At 37.6% G+C, this 19,788-nt stretch overlaps 2 protein-coding genes across 6 annotated transcripts; one reads left to right on the top strand and one right to left on the bottom strand.

The window, feature by feature from the left end:
- Nucleotides 1-1,107: 1,107 nt before the first annotated feature.
- chrac1 (chromatin accessibility complex subunit 1) lies at nt 1,108-4,253 on the top strand. Its single transcript, NM_001013293.2, is given in 3 exon segments — nt 1,108-1,289; nt 3,460-3,586; nt 3,661-4,253. Coding segments are annotated over 3 exon segments (345 nt in total). The 5' UTR covers nt 1,108-1,151; the 3' UTR covers nt 3,741-4,253.
- Nucleotides 4,254-5,158: 905 nt separating this feature from the next.
- On the bottom strand, nt 5,159-10,171 carry si:ch211-57n23.1. Of its 5 annotated transcripts, none has more exons than XM_087296004.2 (3): nt 9,888-10,171; nt 6,950-7,449; nt 5,159-6,584 (listed from the first exon to the last, which is right to left on the bottom strand). In XM_087296004.2, the coding sequence occupies exons 2-3, from the start codon at nt 7,417-7,419 to the stop codon at nt 6,443-6,445; spliced, it is 612 nt and encodes a 203-aa protein (XP_087152130.2). In that variant the 5' UTR covers nt 7,420-7,449; nt 9,888-10,171; the 3' UTR covers nt 5,159-6,442. The 5 variants fall into 5 exon arrangements, with proteins under 5 accessions (XP_087152130.2, XP_087152129.2, XP_087152128.2 ...); XM_087296003.2 differs by having other exon boundaries at nt 6,950-7,425; XM_087296002.2 differs by having other exon boundaries at nt 6,950-7,420.
- Between the last annotated feature and the right edge of the window lie 9,617 nt (nt 10,172-19,788).

Here is a 19,788-nt window from a genome sequence, read left to right as displayed (position 1 = left end):
ATCCCCCAAGATCCGTGTAATTTATTTATTTATTTACCTGCCCGCACTATTAATTAATTATATATTTATTTATGCAGGAATTAGTGGATTTTTATATTCATTTATTTATTTATTTGCAAATGTATTTATTTTATTTATTTATTATTTTATTTATGCAGGAATTTATGAATTTTTTATATACATTTATTTATTTATTTATTTGTATATTTGTGATTTTTTTAATACATTTATATATTTATTATTTCATTTATGCAGGAATTTGTGGATTATTTATATAAATTTATTTACTTATTTACATGTTTATTTATTTCTTTTTTTATTTATACAGAAATTTGTGGATTTCTTTTATATACATTTAATTATTTATATGCATATATATTTATTTGTTATTTTATTTATGCAAGACTTTATGGATTTTATTTACATTTATTTATTTATTTATTATTTTATTTATGCAGGAATTTGTAGATTTATATATACATTGATTTATTTATTATTTTATTTATGCAGGACTTTGTGAATTTTTATATAGATTTATTTATTTATTTGCATATTTATTTATTTATTATGTGATTTATGCAGGAATTTGTAAATTTTTTATATAAATTTTTTGTATATTTATTATTTTATTTATGCATGGATTTGTAGATTTTTATATAAATTTATTTATTAGTTTGCATATTTATTTATTTTGTATTGTATTTATGCAGGAATTTGTAGAATTATATATATGGATTTTTTATATACATTTATTTGCATATTTATTTGCATATTTATTTATTTACTATTTTCTTTATGCATGAATTTATGGATTTACTTACTCATTTCTCTATAAATTTGTCTATTTATTTATATATTGTTTTTGCAGTATTCATCCTCGATAAATTCGTCAACTTGTTTTGGTAAATTATTGTGGCTAAGAATAAAACTAAAAAGATAAAAATAAAAGATAAATAAGACATAAATTATTTTTTTCCGTGTCAACTACATAAATACACACATTTTTACGTTCTTAAAGAACTACAACACGATTCTTCATAAGACTACAATTCCCATGTTACTTCATCAAGTGACGTCTCTACACGTCTGTGTAGATTTACTTCCGTTGCTCTGAAGCGGTTGTTGAACAACAGAACATGTCTGAAACAAACATGGAGGAGACAGTAGATCAAGCTGCAAACAGTAGAACTATTTCTCTGCCTATATCCAGGGTGCGATTAATCATGAAAAGTTCTCCCGATGTGTCCTGTATAAACCAAGACGCTCTTTTCTTGACGACAAAAGCAACGGTAATTTGGCGCGTTATTAATCAATGGGTAGTTACCAGCTTATCATCATCAGCCTCATTCAGTTAAAAATGGCGTTTTCTGTTTTGCTTTTGATCGTCGTGAACATTTGTAACATTGATTATTTTGAGTTTAACGCCAGACACTGCAGGTGAATAATGTTTGGCTAAAACACGTTAAAAGTTAAGTTATATCATCAAACTTCACCAGTTGAATCTCTACAAGTTAGAATTTATGCCTTTTTGTGTTAGGACATTTTTAAAGAGATGTTAACATATGCAAAAGTGTCATTAATTAGTTAAATATACGTTAATTTTCATACAATCCTGTCACAAAAAAGTCTTTAAGTCTTATTTAATTTTATTGAGGTAAAGTTGGTTTTATATTCACACATTTAGACTTTATCTTTGGTAATATAATTTCCGAAAAGTATAATGAAATCATTTTCGCAACCAACAGCTATCAAAGTACAGCACTGTTTACAGTCAATTAAATCGTGCTCATGTTGTTTTGAATATTCAATTCAAATATTCAAAGTACCATGGTAAACAATATGATAAAAACAACAATATAATAAAAGTAGCGTGTCACAAAATTGTTACTGAGCAAATGTGTGAATATGAAAACAGCTTTACCTCAATTTTAAATTTGTGGACAATAAGAGTGAAAAGTTTTACTGAGGGGATTTTGGGAATCGCTCTCATCTCTTCTGGTTTTGTAGGATGTAACATGTTATTTATGATTGCGTACCTCTGCAACAACATTCACTTTACAGATAAAAATAAAACTGTGATGATAAAACAGCTAAATTTTGCTCACATTTTAAGATTATAAGGCTGAACGTGACCGGAAATGAAAAAAAGCAGCGAAATCACTGCCAGACTGCTGTTGTGTTTGCGTTAAGGAGGGACTAGGCTGAATCCAGCTTCCTATCGACTCTATCCGGTCCACCTTAAAAACAGCAATGCTTCCGTTTTTCAGCTTCTCATTCGCTCTCAAGAAAACAGCAGTTTTAATCTTCTAAGTTCATTATGCGGTCCTGGCACCATCTTGTGGATAGACAACCGTCTTGACTAATGGACACCGACGCGCTCTCTCAGAAATGATATTTTAAAATGGGCACTATCCTTATAAATAAACTACATAGTTGCAATCTAAACAACTACATTCTCGACTAAAATAGCTTTTAAAGTACATTATGTTGTCTTACAGCAGGAATATTTGTCAAACTGTGGTGTGTCTCTGCTTGTATGTGGGCGGAGTAATACACAAAGTTGAAGAGGCCTTTGTGTGCTGTTACTGGCAAAATATCTCATGGCTATCAGCCATTCAGATTATATTATATATATATATATATATATATATATATATATATATATATATATATATATATATATATATATGAAAGGGGTGTCAAACTGCTCCAACAGATTAAAGACGTGGTCACACTGGACTTTTCTCTCAATAGACTTCCATTCATATGCACTTGAATGTGTCGGGCCTAAAACGCAAGCTCGTGCGACAAGTTTCGCTGTTTGCTACATTGTAAAATTCAAGCTTTGTTAACTCTGACCTGCCAAATCGAATCATGTGGCTGCGGGAAACCAATTAAAGATCAAAACATGACCTCTCTGGACAGAAATGTAAAATATGGAGCAATCGCTTGCTTTTTTAACTGTCTGATCATCTTGTTTAATCGCGCCCCTTTTCGCAGTGCCATACTACAGAATTTCGCATGCTCAAACTCGAGTGTGACTGCGGCATTAACTGTAGGTTTCAAACAAGCCTGAAGGACTTATTTAGTTGATATTGACACCTGTCATTTTATATCCTTCAAAAATTGTATTAAAAATACCCCAGATCACCTGAGAACTTTTAACTATATATTTTTTTGCATGTCAATGACTTGTTTAAATCTATATCTTCTTTTAATATCCTTATTGCCTTTTGAGACTCATTTACATGCATTATACAAGTCTTTATTGTTTTGTTTGTTTGGTTAAAATATTTAATAATAAAATATGCATCACACTATTTTCCACATTTTCCATTACAGATTAAATTACAGTTAAAGTAGTTGCATAGATTACAAGAACAATCTAATAGAGTATATTTGTATAACATTGACTGAAGTTTACTTTAACCATAACCTGAGATCTTCATTTCCTCCTAGGAGCTTTTTGTCCAGCACTTGGCTCTTTCCTCGTATGAAAACGGACCCAGTAAAGACACAAACACCCTGTCATACAGCGATCTGGCTGATACGGTAGAGGAGACGGAAACCTTTCAGTTTTTAACTGGTGAGTCTCTAATGACAAACACCATTCGATCCAAGTCAAACCGCTGTGTAAACAGTTTGCTCTTCTATTTATAGACATCCTTCCTAAGAAAATCTTGGCCAGAGATTATCTCAAGACGCTGGAAGAAATGGAAAAAGAGGATGACAACATGTAGTGATGTATAGCAAGTCAGAGGAAATCACTGCTAACTGGTCCTGTCAACTTCCTCACTAAAAATCACACAACGCTGTCTTACACATCAGGACATTTCACCCAAAGAATAGTGTTTTTACACCTGGTTTGGAGAGGTTATGTACACGTTTTACTTGATGTAGTCACTGTGTTGTTTTTACATCTACTTACACTATGCTAAGTCTAAATAGGCATCAACCACTGAGTACTGGAAAGCAGAATCATTTCTGTTCATTACTGCTCGACACCATGAGTCGTGCCTATAGAAAAGATCTTGTTCATTCCTGACAGTCCATTCAATGTGAAATCAGCGCTTGCTCCTAAATGCATCTCTCAGGGTTTCGGGTGTGTTTTAGAGACAAGTTTGATTGCATTTTTAACCACGTCACTGCTGAGGAGGATAAAAGTTGGGGTTTCTATAGTGTACTGTGTATAGTTTTAAAAAAAATTCTTGAACAGTTTGAGTTTGTATTTGAATAAATACGTTTGTTGATTATTTTGTGTTCACGGTAATTTAAGTGGTGCTCACTGCAGAGCCATTTGGGCAGAGCTGAGCTCTAGCGAGGGGGAGCTTGAGCTCTCGTTCCTCCTTTCTTGCACTTCTTCTACGAGTGATGTCACTGGGGGTAGGGTTAGGGGTGGGGTTGGTGTACGCATTAAAACAGCTTAGGAGGTGGAGCGAGAGCTCATGCTCCCCCTCGCTGGAGCTCAACTCTGCTCAAATGGCTCTGCAGTGAGCACCGTCTCAATTGTGTTTTGAAATGAGTTTCTAACATTGCAGAAGATCAGACACTTACTGGCTTCCTAATCTCATTGCATCTCATTTTCGACCGCTTTTCCTGGGGCCGGGTCGCTGGGGCAGCAGTCTTAGCAAAGAATTCCAGACTCTCCTCTCCCCAGACACTTCCTCCAGCTCCTCCAGGGTGATCCCGAATGTGTTCCTTGGCCAGCCAAGAGACAGCCCCTCCAGCTCGTCCTGGGTCTTCCCCGAGGCCTCCTCTCAGTCGGACATGCCTGGAACACCTCCCTAGGTAGGCGTCCAGGAGGCCTCCGAAACAGATGCCTGATCCCCCTCAGCTGACTTCTCTCGATGTGGAGAAGCAGCAGCTCTACTTTAAACTCCAGACAGAGCTCCTCACCTTATCTATAAGGGTGCGCCCTGCCACCCTGCGAAGGAAACTCATTTCCGCAACTTGTATCCGAGATCTTTTCCTTTCGGTCATGACTCAAAGCTCATGACCATAGGTGAGCGTAGGAATGTAGATTGACTGGTAAATCAAGAGCTTCTTCTTTATCACAACGGAGCGGTACATCGACTACATTAATGCTGCCGCAACACCGATCCGCCTGTCAACCTCACGTTTCATCCTTCCGCTACTCGTGAACAAAACCCCAAGATGCTTGGCTTGCTGAATATTTTAATTTAACAGCATTTCAAAGGTGTTTGAAAATTGATCACATACAATTTAAGGCAAATTCAGCATAATAAGATGTATTAATGTCTTATGTATTATGTTTATGCTCAAGGTAAAAAAGATAAATACTATTTGAAATAATGCTAGAAGGGAGAACTCACTAGGCACGGCTGTCATGAACCATGCCGAAGCACACTTTTCCCTCTCCCCCTGCACTCACACTGCATTGTTTACCAACCAGCCAAAGCATGCTTACGTTATCAAAGATGCGACAGTTTAACACACAGGTGTCAAACTCAGTTCCAAAAGGGCCGCAGCTCTGCACAGTTTAGTTCCAACCCTAATTAAACACACCTGATCAAACTAATTGAGTCCTTCAGGCTTGTTTGAAACCTACAGGTAAGTGTGTTGGAGCAGGGTTGGAACTAAACTGTGCAGGGCTTCGGCCCTCCCGGAATTGAGTTTGACACCCCTGGTTTAACAGAAGACAAGCGCTCTCGCTCAGCACAGTGGAGATTGCTTTAGTTATATCGTTTTGTATTATTTTAGTCGTTTGATTTGCTGTGACATGCAGTCAAATCCTTTGCTGAACAGATCAGCCACTTTTGATGCTCATTAAGAAAAGTCCTCATGCTGCAGGTATTAGGAGGTTTGCTGAAGGTGGCAGCTGACGTGCAGCGAGGGGTTTGGGTCTTTAATAAACTTGACAGTTCATGTTAATTAAACAGTAGGAATGATTAATAAATGCATATAAAACAGTCCCAGGGCTACGCCGTGGTGCAGTAGGTAATGCTGTCCCCTCACAGCAAGAAAGTCGCTGGTTCGAACCACGGCTCGGCTCAGTTGGTGTTTCTGTGTGGAGTTTGCATGCTCTTCCCTTGTTCGTGTGGGTTTGCCCCAACAGTTCAGAGACATCTGCTATAGGTGAATTGGATTAACTAAATTGGCAATGTGAGTGTGTATGGGTGTTTCCTACTGGGTTGCGGCTGGAAGGGCATCCACTGTGTAAAACATATTCTGGAATAGTTGGTGGTTAATTCCGCTGTGGCGACCCCTGATAAATAAAGGACTAAGCCAATATAGAAAATGAATAAATATGAGGGTAACAGAGTACAAAAAATGCACACCAAAAGCAAAATGCAGGGTGCCATTTTAGCATGCAGTACACTGTTAAAGAAGCTGTATCTTTGAATTTAAAAACATGAATGAAGCATGCATTATGTTGTTTTCCACATGTTCGTTTGCCATGAGGTGGTTTGTGTTGCTCAAATTACTGATAAAACAGTTCATCAAGTTGAAGCTGCATAGTGTTCAAAAACCTCTCCAGATTGAGCAGGTGCTTCTCCAGAAGAGCTGCGGCTTGCTCACGGTTAGCAATAGAGCCTCTGGTGTTTTCCATTTGCTCCTTCAGACTAGGAAAGAAAAAAGACATGATTCATAAGAAAACAAACAGTGTTAACATTTTGTAATCATATGGTAAAATCCTATTCAGTTTCTTTCTTTCATTTTCATTAAAAGGTCTGAGTGAGAAGCAGCCTGCCTTTGAATATGCCTCTATGCTGACACACATGCATTTGTAGCTCCGCCCTCTTTTGAAAAGAGCACAATCTCATTTGAATTTAAAGCGACAGTCACTAAAACGGCTAAAAAGGTATTTCAATATAATGTTAACCTATACTTTCTCTGTGTATTCATGTTTGAGTTTTAGCTGCATCCATGATGCTGGATTTGCTCATGTGTCACATATCTTCCCCCAGAAATAAAGGTTCTCATTCACCTGTTGAAGGTATAATGCTCTTTCCCCTCCTTCCTCTTCTCCTCCAGATCCAGGAAGACTTTCTGCATGGTGTCTGTGGTCTGGATGACGGCGAGGTGATCTTCCCGCACGCCCTGCACCTCCTCTCTGGCCTGCTGATCGTAAGACACTCCTCCATCCTCCAGGCCGCTGGATGTGGACACGGCCTGCAGAGCGGCCCTGTTCTGCAGCACCAGCATACGGGACTTCTCAAACTCCTCTGGTCCTGCGATGTCATCCCAGCACACCGGGGAGGATGGTGGCAGCCAGAAGCGCTGGGTGCAGTTGGCAGGTCTGCCGGGCGTCTCTCTGACGAAAGGACTGTCTGCTGGGAAACTGCTGAGGAGCTCGTGGAATCCAGAACCCCAGTCGGAGTCCTCCATCCCTGCATGGGCTGAGCGGGAGCAGAGCGACAGCAGGAGCACACAGCAGGACAAAACACACCACATCATCCTGTCCTGGACAAACAGCACATCAGGAGACTGGACAGAATGATACAGCAGCAAAGGCTTTCTTTCTGTCTTATTGCAACATAACTACTTTTTTTGTAGGGGATCAATCAAAACATATGGCATTTAGACATTGTATAGAATAGATTACAGAGTAGTTTTGACCTTAGCAAATGGTATTAATTTAAATTGAATATAAAATGTCAACTTTAACCTTCAAAACATTCAGATCTATTTCTAATAACCTGTTTCATAAAATGGTTGCAATTTGCAAATGTTTTAAGATGCTAAACACACACACACACATATATTTAATAAATACTCACTGGCCACTGTATTAGATACACCTTACTCGTACAGGGTAGGACCCCCTTTTGTTTCAGAACTGCCTTAATTCTTGTCGGCTGCACATCCATGATGTGAATCTCCCATTCCACCACATCCCAAAGGTGCTCTATTGGATTGAGTTCAGGTGACTGTGGAGGCCATTTGAGTTCAGTGAACTCATTGTCATGTTCAAGAAACCAGTCTGAGATGATTCACGCTTTATGACATGGTGCATTATCCTGCTGGAAGTAGCCATCAGAAGATGGGTACACTGTGGTCATAAAGGGATGGACACGGTCAGCAACAATACTCAGGTAGTTTGTGGCGTTGACACAATGCTCAATTGGTACTAATGAGCCCAAAGTGTGCCAGGACCACCAGCCTGAACCATTGATAAAGGCAGGATGGATCCATGCTTTCATGTTATTGATGCCAAATTCTGACCTTATTATGCAAATGTTGCAGCAGAAATCGAGACTCATCAGAGCAGGCAACATTTTTCCAATCTTCTATTGTCCAGTTTTGGTGAGCCTGTGTGAATTGTAGCCTCAGTTTCCTGTTCTTAGCTGACAGGAGTGGCACCCAGTGTGGTCTTCTGCTGGTGTAACCCATCTGCCTCAAGGCTGGACATGTTGTGTGTTCAGAGATGCTCTTCTCCTCCAGACCTCTTTTGTAACGAGTGGTTATTCGAGTTACTGTCGCCTTTCTGTCAGCTGGAACCAGTCTGGCCATTCTCATCTGACCTCTGCCATCAACAAGGCATTTGCGCCCACAGAACTGCCGCTCACTGGATTTTTTCTCCTATCAGACATTCTCTGCAAACCCTAGAGATGGTTGTGCTTGAAAATCCCAGTAGATCAGCAGTTTCTGAAATACTCAGTTCAGCCTGTCTGGCACCAACAACCATACCACATTTATAGTTACTTAGATCACCTTTGACGCTCAGTTTGAACTGCAGCAGATCGTCTTGACCATGTCTACATGCCTAAATGCAAGGCATTGAGTTGCTGCCTTGTGATTGGCTGATAAGGCATTTATGTTAACAAGCAGTTGGACAGGTGTACCTAATAAAGTGGCCGGTATATATATATATATAATATATATATATATATATATATATATATATATATATATATATATATATATATATATAGCCACTTTAACCATATTGTGACTTTGGGTTATTTTAACCAGATTATATAATGATTGTTTCAACTGAAAGTAAAATATTTATGCAAGTAAAATAAATACTTTTAACAATTTTTCAAATTAATATTATTTATAATTTGTTTGGTTTGAAGAAAACACACAGGCTTCATAAATCTTGATTGTTTTTGTAATATATATATATATATATATATATATATATATATATATATATATATATATATATATATATATATATATATATCACACAAATTCATCTACAAAATGTAGTTTAAAAGAAACACAAAAGACATGTTGATGATGTTGATAATAAAGAAAACAACCCTAAATATGTGTTCATGAGCAATAAAACTTACCTACTAAACACTGATTCCATAATGTGATAAATAAAGGTTTAATTTAGGAAAATTGCTGGAATAAATTTGACACAATTGTTAAATAATGATGTTTTCAAAAACATTTCCTCAAAAAAGCGGAATGAGAGGAATCAGTAACCTGCGCTGGGCTGGTCGTAAAGCTCGAACAAGGTGAGAAATGTTGAAAGTTGCCACAAAATGTTGATATTTTTCGGAAAAATCAAGTTGCTTGTGTAAAGTAGTAGAGCAGTGCGGGTTTAACACTCAACAATGTGTAGCGACATTATATCTCATCATGAGCGTGTTTAACAGCACTCAATCACTCACTCAGGATTGACGTAAACTTCAAATTAGTTAGGAGAAAAACTCAAAACATTTACGAAAATCTGAAGTTAGCTTTTGACATATGAACACAAAAGCTAACTTCGTCGAGCTCTGTCACAAAAACTCACAAACATTTAATAAACTGGATCGTGAATTTTAATGTAATTAGGTTTGAGGACATTCCTAAAACTGATTTTCCCCCTTCAGTGTCACCCTTAAAGGCTTGTTTGCAACACTAAAGCAAAGTAAAGGCATCTAACAAAGTACAATGTTAAAAGAATGAAGTCTTAAACTTACCTCAGAGGCTGTTGTAGATCAGCAGGCTGAAAAAAGGCTCGCGATCTCCTCATAAATGAGCGATTGGAAAATCTGACTCGCTCCTCAGAGCTGCACAACTCATCTGACCAGTTAACTGACGCTAAGAAAAACCTGCTGTTTTCCACGAACACGACAGTGATACACTAAATACACAATGACTTTTATAAACAACACGACATGGTTAAGTTTAAAGTTATTAAACGCCACTTTTCCCCCGTTCCAGACTGTCGATCAGCTGGAGGACTGGCCGTGTCTCGATACCTAGTGAGCTCCCTATGTAGGCAGCATGTTTGGCGCGTGAACAGCAACATACTTTCTATGTACTTTCAGATGAGGACTAGATTTTGAAACACGGCCATAGTAAACTTTTTAAAGGATGTATGTGTGAACGTGACCGGTTTATTTTGATGTTAAGGAGGCATAAAGGGAACATTTACATAAAAAAATGAAAACTGAGACGTATTTTACTTACCATGGTGTTGGTTTAATGTATGTGTCATACCCCAAATGGACAAAAATAAATTGTAGCAGTGAATAGCAAACTATATATAATTTTACAATACTATACACAGATAGAAAGCCAACTTTGAATTGATGTGGGTGATCAACGTTGATTCAATGTCAAAAGAAACGTTGATTTTAGGTTGAAATTATGTCATTTTCACTATCTGGGATAAATATAACAGAATTTTTAATCATACTATAGAACAGTTTATTGTTGTGTATATATTGTTTGTACAACAGTTCTGTCTGGTTCTTGAATCTGATTGGTTAATAGCAGTGCGATATTCTACAATAACAGCCCTCTTACAGCCTCCTCACCCTTTTGTATTACTCCGCCCACATAGTTACTGCAGATCAATAAACTTACTACAGTTTGACAAATATTGCAGCTGTTGAACAACACAATGTACATTTGAGGCTTTTTTTTTTAGACGAGAATGTAGTTGTTTAGATACACCATGTCGACATCTATCAGCCTGTCATACTAAGCAGAGCAAAGACGGTTGATGTTCCGCCACAAGACAGAGACTGCATAATAAGCCCTTACTGCATTCACACAAGGCTGTCAATGCTTGACAGAGGGCGTGTCTGAAATTGGGGCTGACGCGATTATCATAGCAGCGTCAGCCAATGAAATTAGTCATCAATCGGCTACTTTCTGAGCTGGAGTATTTGCATACAGCAATCTGATTGGCTGACCCTTCCGTTGGTGCTTGAAAAGTTGAGAATGACCCAACTTCAGTAGCGAGCAAGGCCACTGAAGGGGCGCCGATAGATCCACGATGCAGTTCAGCAACTGACATCAACCATTCAAAGTAAACGGGAAGCGTTGACACTGACTCCCCGTGTGAATGGGACGTTAGAGGAGAAAAACTCAGTGTAATTCCAAACTTCAGCAGATCAAATCATTATAAAACAGGTTAGTGACATTCTAAGTCTCTCTCTCTCTTGTATGTTGTAGTGCTGTATTTATACCAAAGTATTCTGGTGTTGTTTGCTTTGGCTTTTTTGGGGTTAATTATTGTGATCTCCCGATTGTCTCTAGACCAGTGCCAGATTAACCAATGGGCCTTACGGGCACTGGCTATTGGATTGGAGAGGTGTTATATCCAAATCATATGCATTATAAGTGTGTAGAAGTTATACATCACAAATACCCTTAAATATAACATTTTTGTACAGCTTTAGTGATCCTGAACAAGTATATTAAAATCCATTATTTTTCACTAGTTGTATTATTATTTTCTTTTTTTAAGTGTACTTTAGAAATTAAATCTCTATAGACTACAAATATTTGTACTGTATATTTACTTTAAAAATGCGGGCAATACATTATAGATACATTTTATTTAAATTTTTTTTTGTTATTCTTATTTTTTTATTTAACAATAGGGGTGCGACCAGGTAGGGGGCCTACAAGACATTGTGCCCAGGGGCCTCTGAATTCTTAATCCGGGCCTGCTTTAGACTGATGGCATTTCATGCCGTTCAGCCTTATAAACTTAAAATGTCAGCAAAATCAGCTGTTTTATCATCACTTTAGACATTACGCTAGAGAATCATTCAAATACTAGCTCTAAAGTGACGTTGGTGAGTTAGCAACGGTTTCTGCTGTTCTGACCATCAGTTGCAGATGTGAATGCCGTGCGGAAGAAAGTAGTTCCTCATACAAGTGTTTTTAGACTATGCTTTATTTTCTTTTTTTATGTACACAATTATGCCATCGAACTGTAGCATAAACGCTTTATCATTCGAGTAGCAGTGCAACACGGCTGTATATTGTCACCGGTGGAACGTGAAGACACTCGGCCTGCAGCCTTGAGCCAATGCACCCCCCTCCCACCAGTGCCGATCTACAGCCACATCGCACTCCTACTCGTGTGTTATTGCTCATTTATACACTTACAGCATAGTTTAGCATTAGCAAGTAATCTGTTTACTGCAATACATACTCTAGTATACTTTAGATTTTACTACATTAAACTGTGGTGTATTGTTGTATAATCTACCCAATAGTTGGGGTACTGAAGGTGTATTACAACAGAATTACAACAGATTAAAGTACTTTATCATAGTATGGTTAGGTTCTAGTATGTACTATAAATTACTGTAGTATTTTTTCATAAAGATGCAAGACATTCCAACTGGATGCAATTTGTTTCAACGCATTTATACACTACCTGACAAAAGTCTTGTCCTCAATCCCACTTGTAAGAGCAACAAATAATAGCTTGACTTCTCAAAAGTGGCAGAGGGTTGATTTTTATTGATGAATCATCTGTCCGACTGCATCCCAATCATCACCAATACTGAAGAAGACCGACTAGACGCCGCATGATTCTTACAGAAATCAGTCAAGTTTGGTGAAGGAAAAATCATGGTTTGGGGTTACCTTTAGTATGGGGGCGTGCGAGAGATCTGCAGAGTGGATGGCAACATCAACAGCCTGAGGTATCAAGACATCTGTGTTGCACATTACATTACCAACCACAGAAAAGGGCAAATTCTTCAGCAGGATAGTGCTCCTCATATTTCAGCCTCCACAAAGTTCCTAAAAGCAAAGAAGGTCAAGGGGCTCCAGGATTGGCCAGCCCAGTCACTAGACATGAACATTATTGAGCATGCCTGGGGTAAGATGGAGGAGGCATTAAAGATGAATCCAAAGTATCTTGATGAACTCAGGGAGTCCAGCAAGAACGCTTATATTCTATACTGGACATTATTTCTGTTAAGTGACAAGACTTTTGTCTAAGTAAAAGTTCAGACCTTACTGTCCTAATTAAATGATTAAAAATCAAGGCATGATCATATTTTATTTTGGTAAAGTAAGTATAACCTAGAGGCCTTTGCCTTTCATATAAGCCACTGATACCAAATAATCAGAAGTTATTATTTGTTGTGCTTAAAACTTGGATAGGCGACAAGATGTTTGTCAGGTAGTGTATACGAGCTGAAACTTCACATACACACTCCAGGGACTTATTTTACATCGTCACCTTTAAATTGACTTTTATTGTAACTCCACCAGAACAGCTGAAATGCGTTAGGTGGCATTGCACCATTACAAATTCTCCTTTTATAGTACAAACGAATTAACCGAGAACCGAATAGAATCACTTCTGAATGAACAAACCCCTAAAAGATGGCATAAGAGTGTGCAAACTGTACAACAGAAAGCTTAGTTCTGGACTCTAGACGGAAAAAAGAGAGAGCAAGCACCAGCGCCGGCCTCAGGCAACATTGTTTTTGGGTTTGCAAGAATCCACACAATCTGTGTTTACTTGCAGATGGCTGTTTGGCGATCCAGAAAAACATAAGTGTAGAGGGATTTCAACATGATCTCAGCCATCAGGAATGGGAGAAAAGCTGGCAAAAGCAGCAGAAAGAACCAGCATCAGGAAGACACAACATTAAGAGGAAATTAACTTTATTAAATGATGCAATACACAGTCAAGCAAAAGTGAGCTATATTAAATGATACGTTTTCACATTATGTCTTAGCAGGGTTTACAGCATATCTTGGTTGTAATCTTACTTGTTAAAAAAAAAAAAAAAGAAATAAACTCACTTTACATTACCAAGAAACAACAACATAGAGCTTAGCAGTGAATGCAAACACATGAATCAGAAATTAAAGACTTTACCATGACAGGAATGACAGCAAATTTAATTTGGCATGTTATAAAGGAGCAAAACACGAGGTTAAATGAAAGATAATTTGCTGATGTAAAAAAAAAGAGAGGAAGGTTTGACGTCACAAAGCAGTGCAAGAAAACCTTCAGCTAGAAACGTTGGTCGCTTGGCTCTTCCATGACTAACATGGACACGCTTTTCATAAAGAAACAAAACTAGAGCGTCCCAGAATGAACTGTAACTCATACTGCGAATTTAATAAACTAAAAGATGATTGTCGATTACAGATTATAACCTTAAAAATGAAAATAAACCTCGATGTGTCAGTTCCAGGACACTCCTACATTCTCGGAGGTAGTTTTATGGCAGAAAACGAAAGATCTGATCTGTAGTGACTTGCATGTTGTGGTTGATAGTGCATATTTTAAGGCCAGATATTCTTCACTATGATCTATCCATCCATGAATGCAGTTCTAAGGCTACGTTAAGACACAGGTGAGGGAAAATGGGAGGCAAAAGCAGATACAGCCCTTAATGGCGATACCTGAGTCAACTGTAACTTTTGACTGCAAACGTCACTACGTATCCAATAGCTGTGATGCAAAGCTAAAGCTAGAGGCTTGCTAATGTCTTATAATGTCAGTGAATATGACTGAAAACCTCGCATTTGACTTGCATAACTGGTTTTAGAGCGCCTCAATGTCATAAATGAAGGTGCTTTGCGCTTTGCGCTGTTGTGCACATCAAACCTTCCTAGGGGAAAATAGATTCACAAAAGAACAATAAATGAAGAGTTTATGCAGCATTTATCAGGCTTATGAGGTACTTCACATCTATACACTTTATTTTTTTCGACCAACGAGTCATATGGTTCCTTAAAATTCCTATTGTAGCAGAAAATACCTCGTCTTAAATAGTCTGTGTCCGCCCCAATTACAACAGGGCGTCCTTTAAAACTGCTTAGAAAGTGCAAAATACAAATACTGATCATTCTATGCAGCATTCACTCAAGGTTGCATGATAAATGATGTGGCGCCGAGCATCAAATGAATAAAGGACAGTCCCTTGATCAGGGTCGGGAGAGATTTCCAAAGGCACACAAACACGACATAAAAACACGCTGGACGTTATTGAGCTCACCAATGAGAAACGAGAATCGTAACTGATTTCCACACAACCTTTTGTACCTTATTATGCTCTCCCTCGAGAAACTCAAATGCCAGTGTATCAGGACGCCCCAACGCGTCCTTAATCAGAGTTTGAGAGAAGTCAAATTAAAAATTCCCTTCATAAAATGTAGCGACGTCACATGACAGTTTAAATACAGATAGCTTAAAAACAAAAATCGCCGTGGAGCTTTCATCGAACAGTTCCGGATCGGATGAGTGCGAAGTTTTTATTGCAATACTGGATACAAATCAAGTAGAAGAATCAAGTATAACGCTAGCACTCCAAAAGCTGACACAGGTTGACAAGCCGCTTAATAGGAACACGCTTTAGACACAGAGCAGTGGTCATTGGACGTTTACTGTCCTGTATGTTCTCCATAATATGGCACAATTCTAGATCAACCAACTCAACACGACGTCTGACAAAACGAAACCGTGTTTTGGCAACAATCTTGGCCTGAACGCTCATTCTTGACTATTTGTTCTCCAGAGGATCTGAGAACAGCTCCATTTAATTCGAATAAAACTGATGCATATTGAAAACTACATTTTAAAAAGGGAAACGATTTATTTTGGTCCACCGCAGTTTTGTTACATCCCTCATGTTGATCCATCATACACAAATAATAAAAACTAAACACGTAATACACAGTATAGGCTTGTGTTGTTTGGTCACGATTATTGTTCTTTGTCATGAGCACATATACATATAAGGGATATTTTAACATTAGCACCCGACACTATTGAGGTAGTTTTTTTTTTCTTTTTTCTTCTCCAAGTTGGTTTAAAAAGCCAGGTCATGATGAAGCTCTCAGTTATTCAGATGAATCAGTCACAAGACCCAACTGTGATGCTTATATTCGAATAAATACCATTTTAGCATGATTTATAATGAATTAATGGAACTGTGCTCGTTTTGGAAAAAAAAAATTAATCCCTTGCAAAAATTTTGGTCATTTAGATTCATTTTAAAAATAGTAAAGGGGACATGTTCGGAAACCATCATTCCCCAATCAGACAACTAGCTAAATGGCAACTGATCTGTGGTTTAGTTTGTGCACAAGTACCACTGCCATGATTACAGGACCACCACAGAGCTGGTAAAGCAAAAGGGCTTCATACGAGTGTGAATTTGGCTTGTTGGGTACATGGGTATTGTTGTATAGCTCAAAAACCCTTTAGATGAAACTTCTAATCTGTCAAACAAGAGCAGTAATAGGCAAAAAAAACACACAGAAAACGCTGCCTTATGTACACTTTTTACAGTACAGCACCACAAACATCAGATCTTTGTGCCAGTGTGTATTCTGAACCATCCGTCCAAATGTTGCCACTATTAATCTAAAGCAACGATGAGTTTTGAGATACAGTTCAAAGTATGCATGGATAAAAAGTCCAACGACTCAAAGCTGCTTTCAATGTGCATGCATAAAACAAAACAAGCAAACGGATTAAAATAATGGAGGTTCTTAACCAGTATGCAGGCGTATGAAGTACATTCAAACTGTTCGCTTGTATCCGTATGGTTGTAGCAGGTCATAAGGCTGGCATCTTTGAAACTTGCCACCTTAGGAATTACAAAACGATCACGGTATGTGAAGAGAGGCGTACATTTCTGCTTCAGAACACTAGTGCAAAGTTCTAATGCCAATACATTAGCAAATATATCTTTTAAGATTAGGGGCTCTAACCTTTGATGAGACTGGCGTTTATGGTTTTTAAATAATATTTATTGGGGCAATCAACTAGTTTTATTCAAACAATAAAGTGTAAAACAAAGAAGCATGTGGACACTGTAACCCCACACAGAACCTCGCCAAAGCAATATACAAGCTTCACTCAAGCAGCAATCTAGAAATGATGATGAAAGAGCGATCCATAAAATGTTAATGGCGTTAACATTGACGGATAAACAATTCAAAGCTTTCAGAGGCACCAATTCAATTTTCAGTTAACACTATATGTGCCTGTTAAGATCTGAAACAGAGATGCTGCAGCATAGATTATCGTGACGGTCTCTACAAAACCAGCACCTTACTTCATTCTTCTCCCTCTGTCCTTGGCCATTTGCATTTAACGGAATCATTTCGATAAAAAATTTGCATCAGACTCATGTCCTCATTAAACAGGAAACATAGGTTTGGAAAACATATGAAATGGGATTTGAGTTTACTAACTTGTTCTGCAAGAACACCATGTATAAAAAGAGCGACGGCTCTAAATGGAAATGAGTTTTTGCATAGCGTAAGAACTCAAGTCCTTCTAACGTGTCAACTTTGAATAGGTTAGTGCCAATATGATTGTACATGAACAAAGAAACGAGGCCAAGACTAGTCTAAACTTGATGGTTCTTCTTCTCTCTAACCTTCCACAAATTATTAACACCTCTTCTGATATAGTGCAAAAACATCTCATATTTCATACTTGAGAAATTGCATATGTTGTAGACCTTTTGACTAAGGTGCTGATTTCAAACAGGTTCAAATACTAAAAACTCAGTAACTTTTGAAAACAACTAAACAGAGCAGTTCATGAGAATGAAATATAATGGTTTCGAAGAAATAAAAATCTGATTGTTCAAGAGAAAAATCGATGTAAAAAGTAGTTTGAGCGATGATTTCATCTCATGTTTCTGATGCTAAAAGATAAATAATATTATTCAAACCTTAAAAAAAAAAAAGCTACAGGAAAACTACGTGACACATTTAAACGAGTACATGGATAAAGCAACAACGCGCTGCGAATTATAAAGGGCAGAAAGCAATCAACTTGAATCCACACTACACATTTAGGAACATCTGATGGTGCACACCCAAGCATTTAATATTCTTTTTGGATTCACGTCTGACTTCAAAACATCAAACGTACGACATTTGAAACTCGCAGCACTCAATCGTAGCTTTGAATACATAGCTTAAAACTACCAATAAAACAATAAGCGTCTAGGCTAAATGGCAGCAGGTATGGCCTCTGAAACAAAACATGAATTAACAAAGACGCCACTTTAGAGCAAGATCATCAACTTCCACTCAATGCAATTATGAGGAAATGACCAGTGCGGTAATGTTACCATAATGCAAGTAACAGGTAACAAGAGGTAGGACATCTAGTCATTTCCACACAACTGCACACAGTTAGCATACTCAAAATCCATTTAGCCACCGAAGGTAAACTAGGGATGTCCATTGCTCTCAAAAAAAAAAAGAAAAAAAAAAAAGTGCATCTAAATTTCACGAGTTACAAGATCAGCGCCAAATAATAACAGAACTCTAGTCAAGTATTGGAAGATAAATTAAAATGCCCCTTATACACAGTCTGTTGGGTTGGGTTAAATGTCATAGATAAAAATAATAAAATAAACAAAACAAACAAGCACTCTATGCTTCTCGTTTAAAAGGTGACGATAAAAAAAACAAATGGTAGTCTCAAGAATAAACTCTAGCACCTACAATTATAATGTCCTATTGTGCTTCAGTTATGGTAGGACACCGACTACAAGTACATAGTAATCTTGTTTGGCTAACAGGAATAATTGAGAGCCATATAAAGAACATCCAATTGTTAATAAAAATAGAGTATTTTGTAAGCTAATACTGCTACAGCGGGTACAGGGCTGGAACTATTTACACTACTAAAAGTACCCGGCATGAAAAGGACTACATTACAAACGTTCTAAATTCATAATTCATATACACAAACATACCACTAGAATCTCTTGGTTAAGAATGCATAGTTAGAAAAAAGATGGTTAAAAATATTCCCAAGAATTTCAAGTTCAGAATTGAAGCATTATTTGGGGAAGTGATCTGACGGTTAATTCGCTAACGAGACTCGATAGATCGACCACTACACATCATGATATGCTTGAGAAGGCTGTTTACAAGAAATCAGTTCACCGACACACACACACAAAAACAAACAACGTATTGCGCTTCAATTCAAGCTCCATTTGGACTGATTTACACTAAATAAATGTTTTCGATTCATTATAAACGCCTCAGCGCTCGCCTCATGACTCTATGAAAGGTCTATGAAAGAAAGATTAAATATTTAGAAACTATCTTGAGTGTTGGAAAGAGATACGAAAAATTCTCATCATGGGAACACGCGAGTTAGGGAAAAAAACAAACAATCTAAGGTGCATTTGAAATTTTCATTCTGACTTCGTTGTGTGAAAAATTCTGATATTGGTATCGTTCTTTAAAAGTTTTGATTGCCTGCGACGACGACCCTGTCAGCAAAACACAGTCAAACTTCACCACTGGAAACAGCACAAAGAACCAAGCAAAAATCACAGGGCTCCACTTTCCCTAATATTACTGACAAAAGTCACCTCAAGTTTCAATTTGGGGAACATTATGAACAACGAATAGGTGCTTAAAGTGAAATGTGATTAAATTTTGATGTCACAAACAACCGAAACTTGAGGTTGTTACAATCACGGCGGATAAACCAGCGAAAATGGCAGTACAATTGAAAGATAATCTCATCTTAATGCAAGATAATAGTACTTTTCAGGACATCTATCCACAGTACAGAGTCGTTTCCGCACTGAGAACCCGGCACAGGAAAAA

Source organism: Danio rerio, chromosome 19 (genome assembly GCF_052040795.2).
Source record: "Danio rerio strain M-AB ecotype USA chromosome 19, GRCz13ab, whole genome shotgun sequence".
Lineage (NCBI taxonomy): Eukaryota > Metazoa > Chordata > Actinopteri > Cypriniformes > Danionidae > Danio > Danio rerio.
This window is presented reverse-complemented; position numbering and strand designations above follow the sequence as displayed.

Coding starts and splice junctions, on each gene's coding strand:
- si:ch211-57n23.1 (XM_087296002.2), bottom strand. CDS start 9,940: ATGAGGAGATCGCGAGCCTTTTTTCAGCCTGCTGATCTACAACAGCCT. Junction 7,421..9,887: donor GATCTACAACAGCCTCTGAG/GTAAGTTTAAGA, acceptor TGTCCAGGACAG/GATGATGTGGTGTGTTTTGT. Junction 6,585..6,949: donor GAGCATTATACCTTCAACAG/GTGAATGAGAAC, acceptor TTTCTTTCCTAG/TCTGAAGGAGCAAATGGAAA.